The sequence below is a fragment of the Callithrix jacchus genome, chromosome 6 (genome assembly GCF_049354715.1).
Source record: "Callithrix jacchus isolate 240 chromosome 6, calJac240_pri, whole genome shotgun sequence".
NCBI lineage: Eukaryota > Metazoa > Chordata > Mammalia > Primates > Cebidae > Callithrix > Callithrix jacchus.
In genome coordinates this window covers 70417264-70437281 of record NC_133507.1, presented here as the reverse complement: position 1 = coordinate 70437281, position 20018 = coordinate 70417264, and the positions used below count along the sequence as shown (strand labels likewise).

Below are 20018 nucleotides of genomic sequence, written 5' to 3'. Positions count from 1 at the left end.
GAGGAGAGGTGTTTTTCCTCCCCCAGCACCAATAAAAATTCTATAATGGAATCTCTTCGCTTTGATTAATTGACTTATATTGTGTCCATTCCTTAACAAATCATTGTCTAGGAAAGACGACGTTTGAATTGGCTAGGCTGGGTCACATGTCACATATCTGTAGTGTCTTAGGTGAAAATTTTTTTTGAAGTAAGTGAGTTATTTTGGGGTGGAAGACAACTGCTGGTAATGGTGGAGGAGTAAAGTGGTCCTGTGAATCCTCCACAGAGAATAATCACTAAAATTGGGCTAAACCCCCCCCCGCGAAGATACGGGAAAGCATCCAGAAGCAGAAGGAAGGCAGAGAAAAGTTTAATCTGAAAATATGGTTAACAAGAAGTAAAAAGTATGACTTTGTATCTTTCTGGTCTAATAATGCTGCCTAAACCACATAGTTATAGTTACAGATAATGGTCAAATAAAAAACAGCAGGCTTATCAACTAAAGGTGTAAGAGGTCAGAATTCAGAGCTAAGGCAGCATCTTGAAATTTAAGGGGGAAATCACTATAGGAAATGTCCTATAGTGAGCAAACCACAAAAAGTATGAGACCCAAATTCAGAGTTTCAATTATCCAAATACGTAGCTGCAAGTATAATATGCATGAATGAAAAAGGATCCAGGGTCACTACAAAATAGCAGGCAGAGAATGAAGATAAATCTACTCTCGAAGAGCACAGCTATATACAGCAGATCTGCTGAGTTTGATGTATTTCTTTATTTAAAGTACACTCCCTCATCATGATTATCTCAGGCAGCAGAGAGTCTGAAGTGTCACAGTACTGAGCCCAAAGCTGGCAAAGCAACTGGAAATTAGGGGGTAATCTAAGAAGCAAAAAACAAAAACTAAAACTAAAAAGAAACAAGGGAAAAGAAGACTCATCTCTACCTAAATACTTTGCCAACCAAGAATTTTCACAGGTACAGGGGAGACCCACAGAAGTCTAGTACAAAAAAGCAGAAGTGGGAAGCCAAAAGAATCATAGTGCAAATAATATCAGTACATTTTTTAACCACAGTAAAACTAAAATGGATATCAATTTAAAAAACTAAATGACTTCCAAACAAACCATCAGCAAAAGAAGAATTAACACAGGAAATCAGAAAATATTTTTACTGGAATGGTAAAAAAATGACACATAAAACTTATGTGCTGCAGCTACAGCAGTAATTACAAGGGAAATTCATAGTATCAAATACATATATAAGAAAAGGACAAAGTTGCTAAATAAACGACCTAAGCTTATTAGATCTAAGCTTATTAGCCAGGTGCAGTGGCTCACCCCTGTAATCCCAGCACTTTGGGAGGCTGAGACAGGCGAATTACGAGGTCAGGAGTTTGAGACCAGCCTGGCCAACATAGTGAAACCCTGTCTCTACCAAAAATACAAAATATTAACCAGGCATGGTGGCAGGCACCAGTGATCCCAGCTACTTGGGAGGCTGAGGCAGGAGAATTGCTTGAGCCCAGGAGGTGGAGGTTGCAGTGAGCAGAGATTGGACCACTGTACTTTATCCCAGGAGACAGTACAAGACTCATCTCAAAAAAAAAAAAAAGAAAAGAAAGTAGGGAAAAGAAGAGAAAATCATACCCACAAAAAATAGAAGGAAATAATAGTAAGAGCAGAAATTAATGAGAGAAAAAAACAGAAAACTGAGAAAATTCAATGAACCCAAAAGTTTGTTCTTAAAAATATATATAAAATTGAAAAACTTCTAATCACTAAAAAGAAAAGACATAAGTTATGCATATCAGCAATAAAACAAAAAACATCTCTTCCAATCATACAGACATAAAAAGAATGAGGTGATATTTGGAACAACTTTAGGCCTATACATTTAATAACATAGATGAAATGAACAAATTCCTTGAAAGACACCAACCAAAGCTCACTCAAGGAGGAAAAGATACCCCGAATTGTTCTATACCTACATTATTTATTTATTTTATTCATTCATTTATTTATACTTTTGAGACAGGAGTCTCACTCTGTCTCCAGGCTAGAGTGCAGTGTTACAATCTTGGCTCACTGCAACCTCCGTCTCCCGGGTTCAAGCAATTCTCCTGTCTCAGCCTCTTGAGCAGCTGGGATTACAGGTGCCCACCAAAGAGCTTGGCTAATTTTTAATATATTTTTTTAGTAGAGAAGGTGTTTTACCGTGTTTGCCAAGGCTGATGATGAACTTCTGACCTCAAATAATCTGCCTGCCTCGGCCTCTCAAAGTACTGGGATTACAGGTGTAAGCCACCATGCTTGGCCTATACCTACATTTTAAAAGGTGAATTCATGATTTAATATCTTACAACAACAACTTAAATAACCAAAACTCTCCAGGCCCAGACATTTCACCAGTGAATTCTACCAAACATTTAGAGAAAAAATAATATCAATTCTATATTCTTTCAAAAATATGAGAGGCAGGAATCTTACCCACTCATTTAATTAATTGTAAGAAAACTATAGACCAATAACCCTGATGAACACAGGTGCAAAATTCCTTAGGAAAATTTTAGCAAATCAAATCCAACAGTGTTTTATTTCTACACTTGCTGCCTGCAAGACCAACAGTATTTTGAAAGGATAACCCATCACAATCAAATGGGATTAATTCTTGAAATGCAAGGTTAGCTTAAGCATAAAAAAGTTAATCAATGTAATTTGCCAAAATAGCAAGTTAAAAGGGAAAAGCCACGTGATCATTTCAATAAGTGCAGAAAATACATGTGACAATCTTTAATACCAATTTATAATAAAAAATTCTCAGCAAAGAAGGAATAGAAGGTACTGTCTTAGTGATTGCCAGGGTGGGGATGGAGGGAAGAATTTAACTTCAAAAAGATACAAAGCGACTTCCTGGAATAATAAATTTGTTCTACAGCCTGGAAGTTACATGAGTATATACATTTGTCAAAATTCATCAAAGTATACATCGAAAATGATGAATTATATGGTATATAAATTACACCAAAATAAAGAAATTAAAAGTAGGAGGGTTTGCATATGCAGTTTCACTCTGTTCTGAGAGGAACAGATAAAAGCGGGGCAAGCATAGAAGTGGAGAGGCCAGTTAGAATGAACTGAAATGATATGGGTGAGAGATTTTAGTGTAGACTAGGGCAGTGGTAGTAGAGACAGAAGTGTAGAGACTCAAGGTTTACTTTGAAGGTAGAATCAACAGAATTTAGATGTGGGGGTGAAAGAGAAATGGATAAATCCGGAGACCACCATATCTATGGCTTAAGCTACCAGATGAATAGTAGGGCAGTGGTAGTAGAGACAGAAGTGTAGAGACTCAAGGTTTACTTTGAAGGTAGAATCAACAGAATTTAGATGTGGGGGTGAAAGAGAAATGGATAAATCCGGAGACCACCATATCTATGGCTTAAGCTACCAGATGAATAGTGGTATCATTTAATGATAGAGAATGTGAAGGAAACAGGTTTTGGGAGAAAACCAAAAGTTTGGTTTCGGGATGTGTTAAATTGGTTAAGTTTGAGATGCCTATAAAACATCTAGTGAAACGTTTATGTTCATGAGCTCAGAGAGAAAGTCTGGGCAGTCTTCCTATAGGTATATTCGAACAACAAGCCGGGAGATAACAGGCCTCAGAATCAAGACTTGGAAAATGCAACATTTATGAGTAAGGGGATCTGGGGAAAAAAACTTAAGAAGGAGTTGTATTAAAAAATGTAGAGAAAAATCCATGAGTGGTATAATGGAAGCTAAAAGGAAAGATTTTCAAGAAGAAGAGAGTGGTCTGCTATGTCAAATTCTGTTGAGGTTGAGTGAGATGAGGATAGAAAGGTGACATTGGTATGAGTTGAGACACGTGTGAAAGACAAGAAGAAAGCATATGTAACTATCTCCTTTCAGAAGTTGGGCTGTGAACATTTTAACAGAAAACAGGGCAATAACTAGAAGAGTATTGGGGATATAAAAATAATTTTGGGGCCAAGCGCAGTGGCTTACATCTGTAATCCCAGCACTGTGGGAGGCTGACGCAAGAGGATCGCTTTAGCACAGGAGTTTGATACCAGTCTGGGCAATACAGTGAGTCTCTACAAGAACTGAGAAAATTAGCTGGGCACACCTGCAGTCCCAGCTACTAAGGAGGCTGAGGTGGGGAAACTGACTGAGCCTTGTAGGTCGAAGCTGCAGTGAGCTGTAATCAGACCACTGCATTCCAGCTAGACAACAGAGTAAGACTCTGCCTCCCTTGGCTCCCCCTAAAAAGAAGAGTTTTTTGTACATACCAGTATTTTTTAGGATGGGTGATATTAAGAGCATGCTTTTATACTGACAAACATAATCCAGTAGATAAAGGAGAATTAATTAATTTCTTCTAAAGTATAGAAGAAATTAAGTCCTGAAAAAGTCCTTTATAATCTTTAATAAAACAACCAATAGATATTTGCTATTGTCAGTGAAAGTTAACAGCCATATCACACTGAGTTAAGCATTTATTCTATTTGGCTTAATTTATATTACATAAAACAGGATTTCAAATGAGATCTGTAATAAATATACATAAGCTAGATGCTCTACTGAAATAGTTTTTTTAAAAAATGGGCTGCTGAAATGGTAATAAAGTTCATATATGTGTATCAGAAAAGTTTATTACAATGTAGAGCTGGGGAGACATGGCAGAGGAGCTATAATCAGATGAGTTCAAATGAGTAGATAATTGTTTCATTCAAGATCTGTTTCAACTTCTTTTTAGTGTGCCTTCCAATGATGCAGGAGCTGGCAGCTAAAAACTACATTTACCAGTCACTCCTGCAGCCAGGGTTCTGAAAGTAATTTAGATTCTGCCATTCAGATGTATTTGGAAGAATTAAAAACTGTTAAGTAAATGGTAGCACATGAAGTATCCATTTTGCTGGTTCAAATCAGGCAGGCAGTGCCAAAAAGCCCTGGAGTTCTGTTGGTGGTTTATGATTACTGGACTGTAATCATTCATATGGGCCAGGGGCCAGCTCTTCAAAAGTACCTAATTGCTTATATAAATTTCTTTCTGCTTAAAATAGCTTTAGTGATTTCTCTTATCTCTAGCCGAATTGACTGATACGTTAACCAACAGCCCAAAGTGATGAGAGTTCCAAAACTAAAAAGCCAATTCAGTCTGTCACACTGGCCTGATATCAAATAACCATATACTTTTTTCATTTTAAGTTCCGGGATACATGTGCTCAACATGCAGGTTTGCCACATAGGTATAGCATATATATGCTGTGGTAGTTTCTTGCACCTATCAACCTGTCATGTAGGGTTTTAAGCCCCACATGCATCAGGTCTTAATGCTGTCCCTTCCCTTGCCCCCAATCCTCTGACAGCAGCCACTGTGTGATGATCCCCTCCCTGTGTCCATGTGATCTCATGTTCCCACTTATGAGTGAGAACATGCCGTGTTTGGTTTTCTGTTCCTGTGTTACTTTGCTGAAAATGATGGTTTCCAGCTTCATCCATGTCCCTGTAAAGGACATGAACTCATCCTTTTTTATGGCTGCATAGTATTATATAGCATATATGTACTATATTTTCTTTATCTAGTCTACCACTGATGCGCATTTGGATTGGTTCCAAGTCTTTGCTATTGTGAACAGTGTTGCAATAAACACAAGTGTGCATGTGTTTTTATAACAGAATGATTTATAATCCTTTGGGTATATACCCAGTAATGGGATTGCTGGTTCTAGAATAGTATTTCTGGTTCTAGATCCTTGAGGAATTGCCACACTGTCTTCCACAATGGTTGAACTAATTTATACTCCCACCAACAGTGTAAAAGCATTCTATTTCTCTACATCCTCTTCAGCATCTTTTGTTTCCTGACTTTTTAATGACTGCCACTGTAAGTGGCATGAGATGGTAAGATGGAATTCATTGTGGTTTTGATTTGCATTTCTCTAATGACCAGTGATGATGAGCTTTATTTCATGTTTGTTGGCAGCATACATGTCTTCTTCTGAAAAGTGTCTGTTTGTATCTTTTGCTCACTTTTTGATGAGGTTTTATTTCTTGTAAATTTGTTTAAGTTCTTTGTAGACTCTGGATATAAGTTGTAAGAAAGGGGTCCAATTTCAGTCTTCTGAATATGGCTAGCAGTTTTCCCAACACCATTTGTTAAATACTGAATCCTTTCCCCATTGCTTGTTGTTGTCAGGGTTGTCAAAGATCGCATGGTTGTAGATGTGTAGCATTATTTCTGAGGCCTCTGTCCTGTTCCATTGGTCTATATATTTGTTTTAGCACCAGTACCATTGCTGTTTTGATTACTGTAGCTTTGTTGTATAGGTTGAAGTCAGGTAGCATGATGCCTCCAGCTTTGTTCTTTTTGCTTAGGATTGTCTTGGCTATACAAACTCTTTTTTGGCTTCATATGAAATTTAAAGTAGTTTTTTCAAATTCTCTGAAGAAAGTCAATGGTGGCTTGATAGGACAGCATTGAATCTATAAATTACTTTGTGCAGTATGGCCATTTTCAGGATATTGATTCTTCCTATCCATGAGCATGGAACTTTTTCCATTTGTTTGTGTCCTCTCTTATTTCCGTGAGCAGTGGTTTGTAGTTCTCTTTGAAGAGGTCCTTCATAACACTTGTAAGTTGTATTTCTAGTTATTTTATTCTTTTTGTAGCAATTGTGAATGGGAGTACACTCATGATTTGGGTCTGTTTCTCTATTATTGGTGTATATAAATGCTTGTAATTTTTGCACATTGATTTTTGTATCCTGAGACTTTGCTAAAGTTGCTTATCAGTTTAAGGAGATTTGGGGCTGAGACGATGGGGTTTTCTAAATATACAATCATGTCATCTGCAAAAAGAGACTATTTGACTTCCTCCCTTGCTATTTGAATGTGCTTTATTTCCTTCCCTTGCCTGATTGTCCTGGCCTGAACTTCCAATACTAAGTTGAATAGGAGTGGTGAGAGAGGGCATTCTTGTCTTGTGCTGGTTTTCAAAGGGAATGCTTCCGGCTTTTGCCCATTCAGTATGACACTAGCTTGGGTTTACCATAAAAAGCTCTTATTATCTGGAGATACATTCCATCATTACCTAGTTTATTGAGAGTTTTTAGCATAAAGGGCTGCTGAATTTAATGGAAGGCCTTTTCTGCAACTATTGAGATAATCATGTGGTTTTTGTCATTGGTTCTGTTTATGTGATAGATTACATTAATAAATGTGTATTAACATTTGTGTATGTTGAGCCAGCCTTGCATCCCAGGGATGAAGCCAGCTTGATAGTGATGGATAAGCTTTTTGATGTGCTGCTGGATTTGGATTGCCAGTATTTTATTGAGGATTTTTGCATCAAAGTTCATCAGGGAGATTGGCCTGAAATTTACTTTTTTTGTTGTTGTTATGTCTTTGCCAGGTTTTGGTATCAGGATGATGCTGGCCTTATAAAATGAGTTAGGGTGGAGTCCCTCTTTTTCTAGTGTTTGGAATAGTTTCAAAAGGAATGAAACCAGCTCCTCTTTGTACCTCTGGTATAATTCAGCTATGAATCTGTCTTTCCTGGGCTTTTTTTGGCTGGTAGGCTATTAAGTACTGCCTCAACTTCAGAACTTGTTATTGGTCTATTCAGGAACTCAACTTCCTTCCAGTTTAGTCTTGGGAGTCTAATTCTCTTTGTATGTCCAGGAATTTATCCATTTCATCTAGATTTTCTAGTTTATTTGCATAGAGGTATTTATAGTATTCTCTGATAGTAGTTGGCATTTCTGTGGCATCAGTGGTGATATCCCCTTTATCATTTTTTTATTGCATCTATTTGATTCTTCTCTTTTTTCTTCTTTATTAGTCTGACTAGCAGTCTATCTATTTTGTTGATCTTTTTAAAAACCCAGCTCTTGGATTCATTGATGTTTTGAGGGTTTTTTGTGTCTCCATCTCCTTCAGTTCTGCTCTGATCTTAGTTATTTCTTATATTCTGCTAGCTTTTGAATTTGTTTGCTCTTGCTTCTCTAGTTCTTTTAATTGTGATGTTAGGGTGTCAATTTTATATCTTCCCCGCTTTCTCCTGTCGACAGTTAGTGCTATAAATTTCCCTCTAAACACTGCTTTAAATATGTCTCAGATATTCTGGTACATTGTATCTTTGTTCACATTGGTTTCAAAAATGTTATTTATTTCTGCCTTAATTTTGTTATTTACCCAATATTCATTCAGGAGCAAGTTGTTCAGTTTCCATGTAGTTGTGCAGTTTTCAGTGCTTATCTCAATCCTAGTTCTTGGTTGCACTATGGTTTGAGAAACTGTTTGCTATGATTTCCATTCTTTTGCATTTGCTGAGGAGTGTTTTGCTTCCAATTATGTGATAAATTTTATAATAAGTGTGATGTGGTGCTGAGAATGTATATTGTGTTGATTTGGGGTGGAGAGTTCTATAGATATCTATTAGGTCCACTTGGTCCAGAGCTGAGTTAAAGTCCTCAATATCCTTGTTAATATTCTGTCTCGTTGATCTGTCTAATATTGGCAGTGGGGTGTTAAAGTCTCCCACTATTATTGTGTGGGAGTTTAATTCTTCATATGTCTCTAAGGACTTGCTTTATGAATCTGGGTGCTCTTGTTTTACGTGCATACATATTTGGAATAGTTAGCTCTTCTCGTTGCGTTGATCCCTTTACCATTATGTAATGCCCTTCTTTGTCTTTTTTGATCTTTGTTGGTTTAAAGTCTGTTTTATCAGAAACTAGGATTGCAATCCCTGCTTTTTTTCCTCTTTCCATTTTCTTGGTAAATATTCCTCCATCCCTTTATTTTGAGCCTAGCTGTGTTTTTGCACATGAGATGGGTCTCTTGAATACAGCACACTGATGGGTCCTGACTCTTCATTCAATTTGCCAGTCTGTATATTTTAATTAATTGGGACATTTAGCCCATTTACATTTAAGGTTAATATTGTTATGTGTAAATTTGGTCCTGTTATTATGGTGGTAGCTGGTTGTTTTGTCTGTTCATTGATGCAGTTTCTTTGTAGTGTCAATGGTCTTCACAATTTGGTATGTTTTTGCAGTGGCTGGTACCAGTTTTTCCCTTTCCATATTTAGTGCTTCCTTCAGAAGCTCTTGCAAGGCAGACCTGGTGGTGACAAAAGTCTCTCAGCAGTTGCTTGTCTGTAAAGGATTTTATTTCTCCTTCACTTATGAAGCTTAGTTTGGCTGCATAGGAAATTCTGGGTAGAAAATTCTTTTCTTTAAGAATGTTGAATATTGGCCCCCACTCTATTCTAGCTTGTAGGGTTTCAGCAGAGAGATTTGCTGTTAGTCTGATGGGCTTCCCTTTGTGGGTAGCCCAACTTCTCTCTGGCTACCCTTAACATTTTTTCCTTCAATTCAACCTTGGTGAATCTGATGATTATGTGTCTTGGGGTTGCTCTTCTTAAGGATTATCTTTGTGTATTTCCTGAATTTGAATGTTGGCCTGTCTTGCTAGGTTGGGGAAGTTCTCCTGGATAATATCCTGAAGAGTGTTTTTCAACTTTGTTCTATTCTCCGCATCATTTTCAGGTACACCAATCAAATGTAGATTTGGTCTTTTCACATAATCCCATATTTCTTGGGGGGTTTGTTAATTCCTTTTCATTCTTTTTTCTCCAATCTTGTCTTCATGCTTTATTTCATTAAGTTGATCTTCAATATCTGGTATACTTTCTTCACTTGATTGATTCAGCTACTGATACTTGTGTGTGCCTCACGAAGTTCTCGTGCTATGTTTTTCAGCTCCATTAGGTCATTTATGTTCTTCTCTAAACTGGTTATTCTAGTTAGCAATTCCTCTAACCTTTTCTCAAGGTTCTTAGCTTCCTTGCATTGAGTTAGTACATGTCCCTTTAGCTTGGAGGAGTTTGTTATTACCTGCCTTCTGAAGCCTACTTCTGTCAATTTGCCAAACTTATTCTCTGTCCAGTTTTGCACCCTTGCTGGTGAGGAGTTGTGATTCTTTGGAGGAGAAGAGGTGTTCTGGTTTTTGGAATTTTCAGCCTTTTTGCACTGGTTTTTCTTCATCTTCATGGACTTATCTACCTTTGGTCTTGGATGCTGGTGATGTTCAGATGGGGTTTTTGTGTGGACATCCTCTTTGTTGATGTTGATGCTATTCTGTTTGTTAATTTTCTTTCTAATAGTCAGGCCTCTCTATTGCAGGTCTGTTGAAGTTTGCTGGATGTCCACCACTCAAGACCCTGCTTGTCTGGGTTTCATCAGCAGAGGCTGAAGAATAGCAAAGATTGCTGCCTGTCCATTCTTCTAGAAGCTTCTTCCCAGAGGGGCACCTGCCAGATGCCAGCCGGAGCTATCCTATATGAAGTGTCTGTCAACCCCTGATGGGAGGCATCTCCCAGTCAGAAGGCATCTCCCAGTCAGGAGGCATGGGGGTCAGAGATTCACTTGAGGAGGCAGTCTGCCCTTAGTGAGCTTAAGTGCTGTGCTGGGAGATCTGCTGCTCTGTTCAGAGCCAGCAGGCAGGAACATTTAAGTCTGCTGAAGCTACATCCACGGCTGCCCCTTCCCCTAGGTGCTCTGTCCCAGGGAGATGGGAGTTTTATCTATAAGCCCCCGACTAGGGTTGCTGTAAAAGGCTTTATTTTAAACATGGACTACAACTCTGTAAAAGTTAAAAAAACTATTTTACCTACAAAATGAAAAAAACTCATGTTGTAGGTACTAAAAAGATGTGTTAATAAATGATATATTTCTGGGTAAATGGAATTATACTTTCTTTCAAAATAAGCATCTGAATATAAATACTCTACACCCTTTTTTACTAGTACCAAATAACGATAAAAAAATGCATCTCTTTCTAGACAAGGTTTCCAGTGTTGTTCAGCAACTGAGCATACTCCATCCTTTCTGCAACCATATACTAACAAACAAAAAATAGTGCCCAACATATGACTCATGAGAATCACAAGCAATTCCAATGTCACTAATTCAGAAAACTAAATGAGAAAAAAGTGTTCAGAAAACTCAGAACCTGTACTCAAGCATGCTACTGAAGCCTTCAACATAAGAAAAGACATTTCTTTTGGAATACTATGTATGTCAAAGACTAATTCAGAAATAAATACAAAGACAGCATAATAGAATACACTGAAAGGAGCTCACAACAAAGGAAAGAGAAAGAAGAGTTTAAAAAAAAACCAGGAAAATATAATTACACAAGTACAACTGTGTGCAATCATTTACATAAACTTATCTAAGTAAAAAGTCAATCATAGCATTGTTATTTTTGAGCACAGTATATCATCAGAGGCTTGGACACTTTACAGTCTAGCCATCATTTTACATATAAAGGAAATGTGAACAAACTTGTTAATTACTTGATGAAGACTGTACACAGGGTGGAGCAGAAATTATATTAATTTAAAAAAAATATATAGTGCTATTTTAGTTAGTTTGTAATCCCTAAGAATATACTAGAAAATGGTTCAATGATAATATAACGATAAAATGTCATCCTTCTTGTGATTCCATTGATTGGAAAAACAAAAATAATTGAAAACATTTATTTGACAATTTGCTAGGGTATTTTGTAAGCAAATATTACATATTTATGCATTTTATTTATGCAAAAGTTTCAAGTTTAATTATGAATAAGTAAAATATTGTTTAGGTTACTGTTTATAAACATGAAATGATCTATAAGGAATAGTTAAATTTAAAATGCTTCCTACCAATAAATAAGTGAATTAATTAATTTTTGGTATTTAATAAAAGGGATGTATTTGATCAAAACTGTGTAAAAGAGCCAAGAGTGATTTGGGAGGTAAAGCTATCTTAATTAATCAAAATTGAGAATATTTTCACTTCTGAAATAAAGCTCTCCTTTTAGGCAAATATAAATTTTATTCCTGTTTAAGAAAAACTTGATGCTGTAAACTCTAAAAATATTTTCCAACAAGTAAATGATCTGCCTTAGTATACATCTGTGAACTGGAATAGCTGGAGTTTACAAAGGTCATTTCAAATACCGGAAGTAAATCTAGGGCAGTGTCTACCAAGGACTTCCTTGTATTTCATTCCTTCATGGGCCTATTGTTTTAAAAGACTTTACTAATTTATAAATTAAAATGATAAAACATATTAAGATATCAAGATTCAACTCTCAAAGACAATTCCTAACAAGCATGGAATACCCAGTGCTATCCCAGTGTAAAATCCAGAAAAAGCAAAAAGACTAGGTGCTTAACCTAGCCTTTATTCAACAAGTCAATGCAAGTCATGAGAACATTTTATTCAGAGTGCAATAAAATACTATGCAAATTATTAAAAGAATGACATTTTAAAATTGAGTTAATAAAGGGTATTTACCACATGGGTTGATTGTAGAGCTAAGTGAAGCAACTCCAGTGGAAAGGCCACCTTTTGAAACTACTGAAGCCACAGAAGGTGTCGAAGATGAAGGTGGTGTAGTAGAGGGGGCTACTGAGGATGGTAACCGTTCTCCAGACTCCATATCTATGAGAAGGGACAATGTTAATTCTCAGTATCCAATAAAAGTTTTTTCAAAAGAATTCAACATATTTAAACATTTTTGTATATTTTTAAAAGTATAAAATAAATTTAGAAATATATGTTCTTTGGAAAGATGTATGGAGTAGATAAAAACAATATAATTTAAAATACCAACTTATGGGATAAGTTTAAGTATACCAACTTCTCTTGAGTTTTCTTATACCCCAAAAGTTAATAGTGGTTTGAATATAGTAATTTCAAACTATATTCATTAACATGAATATATAACTATATTAATTAACATGTTATATTCATCTTATGCCAAATCTCATCATTTATTCACTTGCAACATAATTCCTATGTTACCTTAATGAAAAAAAAAAAAACCACCATATTTGAATGGACTGCATCTTTATCTTCTAAATCCGGATAGCAATATACTTGTAGGTCTTTGGTGACCCAGAATCCGGCCTGGGAATCCCCAATAAAGTGAACACCCCCCCCCCCGCCCCTCAGAAAAGGCAAATACATTTCAGAGTTTTACTGGAGGAAAATTTAAATCATGATTTCAAAATAGCCTTAGTACGTGACCCATTTAAAATGACAAAAACAGGCTGGGAGTGGTGGCTCACACCTGTAATCTCAACACTTTGAAAGGCTGAGGCGGGCAGATCACCTGAGGTCAGGACTTTGAGACCAGCCTGGCCAACATGGTGAAACCCCGTCTCTACCAAAAATGCAAAAATTAGCTGGGTGTGGTGGTAGCCGCCTGTAATCCCAGCTACTTGGGAGGCTGACGCAGTAGAATTGCTTGAACCTGGAAGGCAGACATTGCAGTGAGCCAAGATCATGCCATTGCACTACAGCCTGGGTGACAAGAGCAAAACTCTGTCTCAAAAAAAAAAAAAATGACAAAAGCACTTCTAATCATCTTTATTAATTTGTTTGGCTTTGTAGGTACAGTCTTGCATTGGTTTTATTGCAATAGCTGATGCTGATATTAATAATCTGGAATATAATGGGGATTTTATATTCATTTTAATACTCTATGCATGCACAATCAAGCAAGAAAGTCATTAAATTCACAGATGCTTTAAAGACAATACAATCTACAATAAGAAAAAAAATACTGCTTACCTACAAGTGAATTTATGATCAGCCACATGAAAACTCTTCCCATTTAAATAATCTACAGAAGGATTTCTGTATTGAATTCTACAGGCAACTCACAGAATAACTGTATATTTACTAAGAAAGTTGGATTTTATTTTAAAATATGGACTAATTAAAATAATGCAGGGCTAGTGTTTGCCTAATTGTTGACTGAATCCATAAAGTATGTAGATAATTTTTCTCCTAAGATAGATACATATGGGGAAGGTAATCTCAAATCGACATATAACATCATTAATAAGACCATTTCTATGAGCTTTCCAATCATATACAGTTCAAAAATTCTCTTCATATTCTGGTATTACTGTAAATCACTTCCACTGATGACAGTACTGCTATGATGAGTCTGTCCATATTGTTAACAGAATTTGTATTTCTCTTTATCAGAATTCATTATGGGAAAGCCATAGTTACTACTGATGGTTGCACGCAACTAATGTTTAAAGGGTAGGTTCTGGGTCAGCAATAGTAAGACATGTGGCTGTCTGATGGTAAGGCCCTTATAAATTATTTTTACCAAGTCTAATTTCACTAAATACAAAAAAAATGGATTCTTTACTTAAAAGAGAGTTTAGGAAAAGGTTATGTTTTCTTTATAGCTGGTTCCCTCATTGTCTTCAAGAATTCTATTTGCTACTTAAATATATAATGGAAGGTGTTTAAAAAAAGCTGCCTTTGTACTCCACAGCAGAAATAATTTGGTGATATAATAAGATATGCACTTTAGCTGAGTACTTGGCATATAAGAGCTTAACATAAAATAGTCATTATCTTTTTATACGATAATATGTTTTCTTACTGTTGATAAAACCTGATTCACGACTAAAGTAAGGAAAATCCAGAAAGTAAAAGAAATATCCAGAAGACAAAACTGCTTCTTTTGCACACATACAGCTTACTGGATATGACTTTCCCTGAAGATTTAATCTGAATATTTATTTAAATAAATAAATGCAGATGTGCAAATGCATGCACACACACACACACACACACAGAGAGAAATAAAGTATCATTAGGTAAAGTAATATATACAACTTTGTTTGCTACAGCACTGCTTAAAAATAAAATTTAAACCTGGCAATGAGAGTAAAACTAGAGCTAGTAGTATAAGGCTGGGGCCTTTTCTAGTTTCAGTAAAGGTGTAATTTTTTTCTTCTATTTTTGGTTCTTTTACCTCATTTAAGTAAGAAGGAGCTTAACTTCTTAAAAAGAGATTCCTTAGAATCTCTTATTATATATTCCTGTATTATTTTATATATTCATGTATTATTTTACTTCAACTATTTTGATACTAGATATTTATTTTTAGCCTAAGATTTCTTAGGTGGCTAAGTAGTCTCCTCACATGTAAAGTACTAATTCTCTCATACTGGCCTTAGTAGTTGTTGTTTTTAACAGGCATTTCTTAGTTCTAAAAACCAAAAATTGGGTGAACTACTAGACGTTTATCTTATACATATCCTTTTTTTTTCATTTTATAGAAATTTAACAAATCCACTGTAGCCTTTGCTACACTAGAATAAAGATTGTCTTATGCCTAAATTTATAAGGATTAGCTCTTCAAATTTTTTTTAAGTTAAATATTATTCTTTCAGTTTTATTTGCTATCATTCTCTGCTAAAGCACAAGAAATCCTGGCCATCAACTTGACAGTTAAAAGGTGAGAAGGCAATGCCTTTGTAATTGTGAAATTGTATAATTGTGAAAAAATCCACAAAACAATCATTGGCTTACCATATTGTAAAAACTGTTCAAAGAACAAGGTTGCTCTGTTTTGTATTTTTAATTCTAAAATTCTTTCAAAATAAAAAGTAAAAAAAACAAAAAACACAAAGTCTTCCATACAATAAGCACTAAAAAAAGGAAAATTACATGCATTGGAGTTAAAGAGTATAAAAAACTAAACCTTGAAGGAATGAAGAACAGACTACCTTGTGTCAGTGAGATATTTGATAATAAACATTATATGGGTTCAAACACTGTGTCTGAAGGTTTTAGTTATAAACTTGTAAAGTATGTAATTTCTCTCAGTTCTCAATTTCCTCATGAGTTATTTGAAGAAGATGTAGTTGGGAGGATTAAATGAGATAATGCATGTAAAGGGCAGAGTATCTAGCATTCAATACTTGTTAGCTATTGTTTTTAATAAGTAAACATCTATGTATATAATTACCCATCCGTATACGTGGCAATAAAAGAAACCTTAAGGTATTCTAGATTATTCATGTTAAAGTGAATAAGAGTTATACTATTTATAGATTATGTATATCCTTACCATGGCATTATATTTTTTAGCCAGATAGATTATGTGTCAAGAATTTAATGTCTAATAATTGTATAAATACCAATGGTAAGGTATGTTATCTTAAAATTTTTCAAATAAGCTGATTTTTCATCTACAATACAAATAAAGATGAAAAATTAATACATTCATATTACATTGACAAAATAGGTTATCACATGAATTATTATTTATAATTTAAGCATAGAATGTAAGAATCTGCAGAAACTCATTTCTTCAGATTTTTTTAGATTCTTTTTTTATTAATATTATACTTTAAGTTTTGGGGTACATGTGCAGAACGTGCAGGTTTATTACACAGGTATACACATGCCATGGTGGTTTGCTGCACCCATCAACCTGTCCTCTACATTAGGTATTTCTCCTAATGCTATCCCTCCCCTACCTCCCAACCCCCAGTAGGCCCCAAAGTGTGATGTTCCCCTTCCTGTATCCATGTGTTCTCACTGTTCAACTCCTACTTGTGAGTGAGAACATGCGGTGTCTGGCTTACTGTTCTTGTGTTAGTTTGCTGAGGATGATGGTTTCCAGCTTCATCTATGTCCCTGCCAAGTACATGAACTCATCTTTTTTTATAGCTGCATAGTATTATATGGTATATATGTGTCACCTTATCCTTATCCAGTCTATCACTGATGGGCATTTGGATTGGTTCCAAGTGTTTGCTATTGTGAATAGTGCTGCAGTAAACATACGTCTGCATGTATCTTTATAGTAGAATGATTTATAATTCTTTGGGTATATACTCAGTAATGGGATTGCTGGGTCAAATGGTATTTCTGGTTCTAGATCCTTGAGGAATTGCCACACTATCTTCCACAATGGTTGAACTAATTTACACTCCCAACAGTGTAAAATCATTCCTATTTTTCCACATCCTCTCCAGCATCTGTTGTTTCCTGACTTTTTAATGATAATCATTCTAAGTGGCATGAGATGGTATCTCATCGTGGTTTTGATTTGCATTTCTCTAATGACCAGTGATGATGAGCCTTTTTTCATATTTTTTTGGTCACATAAATGTCTTATTTTGAGAAGTGTCTGTTCACATCCTTTGCTGACTTTTTAATGGGGTTGTTTTTTTCTTGTAAATTTGTTTAGGTTCTTTGTAGATTCTTAATATTAGCCCTTTGTCAGATAGACAGATTGCAAAACTTTTCTCCCACTCTGTAGGCTGCCTATTCACTCTGATGAGAGTTTCTTTTGCTGTGCAGAAGCTCTTAAGTTTAATGAGATCCCATTTCTCAGTTTTGGCTTTTGTTGCCATTGCTTTTGGTATTTTGGTCATGAAGTCTTTGCCCATGCCTATGTCCTGAATGGTATTGCTTAGGTTTTCTTCTAGGCTTTCTTGTGGTTTAGGTCTTATTTAAGTCTTTAATCCATCTTGAGCGAAGTTTTGTATACAGTATAAGGAAGGAGTCCAGTTTTAGCTTTCTGCATATGGCTAAACAGTTTTCCAACACTATTTATTAAATACAGAATCCTTTCCCCATTGCTTGTTGTTGTCAGGTTTGTCAAAGATCAGATGGTTGTAGATGTGTGACATTACTTCTGAGGCCTCTGTTCTGTTCCACTGATCTATATATCTGTTATGGTACCAGTACCATCCTGTCTTGGTTTCTGGATCCTTGTAGTGGAGTTTGAAGTCAGGAGGCCGAGATGGATGCATCGCTTGAGTTCAGGAGTTTGAGATCAGCCTGTCCAACATGGTGAAACCCTGTCTCTACAAAAACTACAAAAATTAGCATGACATGGTAGTGGGTGGGTGCCTGTAATACCAGCTACTTGGGAGGCCGAGGCAGGAGAATTGCTGGAATCCAGGAGGTGGAGGTTGCAGGGAGCCTAAGCCACACCACTGCACTCCAGCCTGGGTAACAGAGTAAGACTCCATCTCAAAACTAAAACTAAAACAAAAAACCACAAAGAAAGTTAACTAGTAAGAAGGGTAAAGATAACTACAACCACAAGTTAACATAAAACACTACAGTGAAAAAAATATGTTGTGAATCATGGGAGAAAAATGTGCAGAAGATGAAGGACTACAAATGATCTGATTCATTTTAGATCTTTCCTGTAACCTAAAGCAGTGATTTTGGTTTTGTGACACACCATCTCCCCTACCAGGGAAGATCTAGATGACATTTTTGGTTGTCACAATTAGAAGAGTGCTAATGGCACTGAGGAGAGATAGAGGCTAGGGATGCTGCTAAATACCCTAAAATGCCCAAGAAGGACAGTCTTTACCTACAGAATTATCCAAACCAAACTGTTAGTATAGCTATGAATGAAATCTAAAGTATCAAAAAGGTTATTATTTGAAATTCAACTAGCCAAAACTTTAAATAGGAATTCTATATAACTATAATAATAAGATGAATCAAGCTGAGTTTGATGACCCAAAGCTACTGTAATAAGTGATAAAACTATACTCAACATCTTTTGTGTCAGCATCCCTCTAAGAGTCTAATATTTTACATTTTATCCAAATTTTTAAGCACTGATAATATATCACATGCAATTAACACACATCACAATGCTCACTCATACTGGGTAACATAAATTTGATGTATTTTACTAAAATGACATTTATCTATAACAGTTATGAGAGCAAATAAAAAGCAGAATTTATGAAAATGACAGACCACAACTTCTTCCCTGCATGATTTTATGTACTATAAACGGATTCAATGATCAGTTGTTAATGATAATATTTTTCAAATTTATGTATCTCAAATATTCCTGGTTTGTGTAATCATAGAGTTCATGAACACTGACAGCTGGTAGGTATAAACCTGAACAGGTGCTAACAGGGAGACCAAGACAGGTTGCCTAAGATATGTAAACATGATCAGTTCCCTGTGTTTCACGTGCACTGATACTTAAAAGTACAGCCATATTCAGTCAAGAAAAGCAGAGTAATAAAAAATAAGAATAGCTGTAGATTAAAGATGCAGAAATTACAAATAAAAACAGACATTTTTCCTGAAAGCATTTTTTTAAAAAAAATGATTTTATTTGTACTAACAATAGCAAAAGTTCTTTGTGGAAGTTCAAACCACAGCAAATTCTGTGAGTCTTTACTTTTTCCTTTATAATGTATCCTTAGAGAAATATGATAATTAGGAAGAATATCAGGAGGTAGTCACTATGCTACTTCTTTTGGCTTATTAGAACCACTAAGAGTAGAGTTTTATCATACAAGTTCAATATTTTCTAAAAATTCTGAGAAAGGTTTATATATAACTATTTGTTTAGATAACTTCCAGGCAACTGAACATTTCAACACATAAATCTTCAAGATATTAAATAGTGAAACACAAACAAAAACCAGGCAACAAATGAAAAATTTTCTGTTAAAGGACATTAGAAATAGGGGATTTGGCCAAAATACCTTATTAGACAGCAGACAAAATTATTCTTTGAAAATAGTATGTTCATAGGAAAAAGATTCCATTCATAAAATTTTTATTTAACTACATTTTCAGGAACAGAATTTTGAGAAATTAAGTATGGTATGTAGTGATTTAAAATATTAGTCTGTAAAATGAGTTGCTTTTTTTTGTCACTTGGCACATTTTAACTACCATTATATACAAAAGATTTATTACATCTTCAAACAGAAGTGTTCTGTGCATTAACCTGTGATATTGAGCAAGTTTCAGACTCCCCTAAATACTAGTTTCCTTACCTAAAAAATTATGAGATTGAATTAAACTAGCTCTCAAGTTTCTATAAACTTGGTGGTTAAAAACAACTGACCTCCCAATCCAACAAAACACACAAAATTAATACTACATTAAAATATTTAACAATTTAATTCCATTTGTTCCTTATCATTCTTTTCATTGGTCTTGATTCTATCTCCAAATATGTAGCATGTTAAATTATAGATTTCTGTTAAATCTTTTAAAGATTTGCTCTTTTTGTACTTTTACCTCAAGAGACCTGATGGTGAGAAATTATCCAAGCATAAAAGCAGTGGCTTTCATATTGCGCAGTAAATAATATATTCAGAGTATCCCTTTCCATCCAAAGGATT

At 35.4% G+C, this 20018-nt stretch overlaps 1 protein-coding gene across 50 annotated transcripts in view; it reads right to left on the bottom strand.

The window, feature by feature from the left end:
- BAZ2B (bromodomain adjacent to zinc finger domain 2B) overlaps nt 1-20018 on the bottom strand; it is a 449976-nt gene that overhangs the window by 173012 nt on the left and 256946 nt on the right. For all 50 annotated transcript variants that reach the window (XM_035304715.3, XM_078327583.1, XM_078327573.1 and 47 more), the window contains one exon: nt 12361-12507. In XM_035304715.3, the coding sequence (XP_035160606.3) occupies nt 12361-12505 (145 nt within the window). In that variant the 5' untranslated portion in view covers nt 12506-12507. The remainder of the gene's footprint in view (nt 1-12360; nt 12508-20018) is intronic.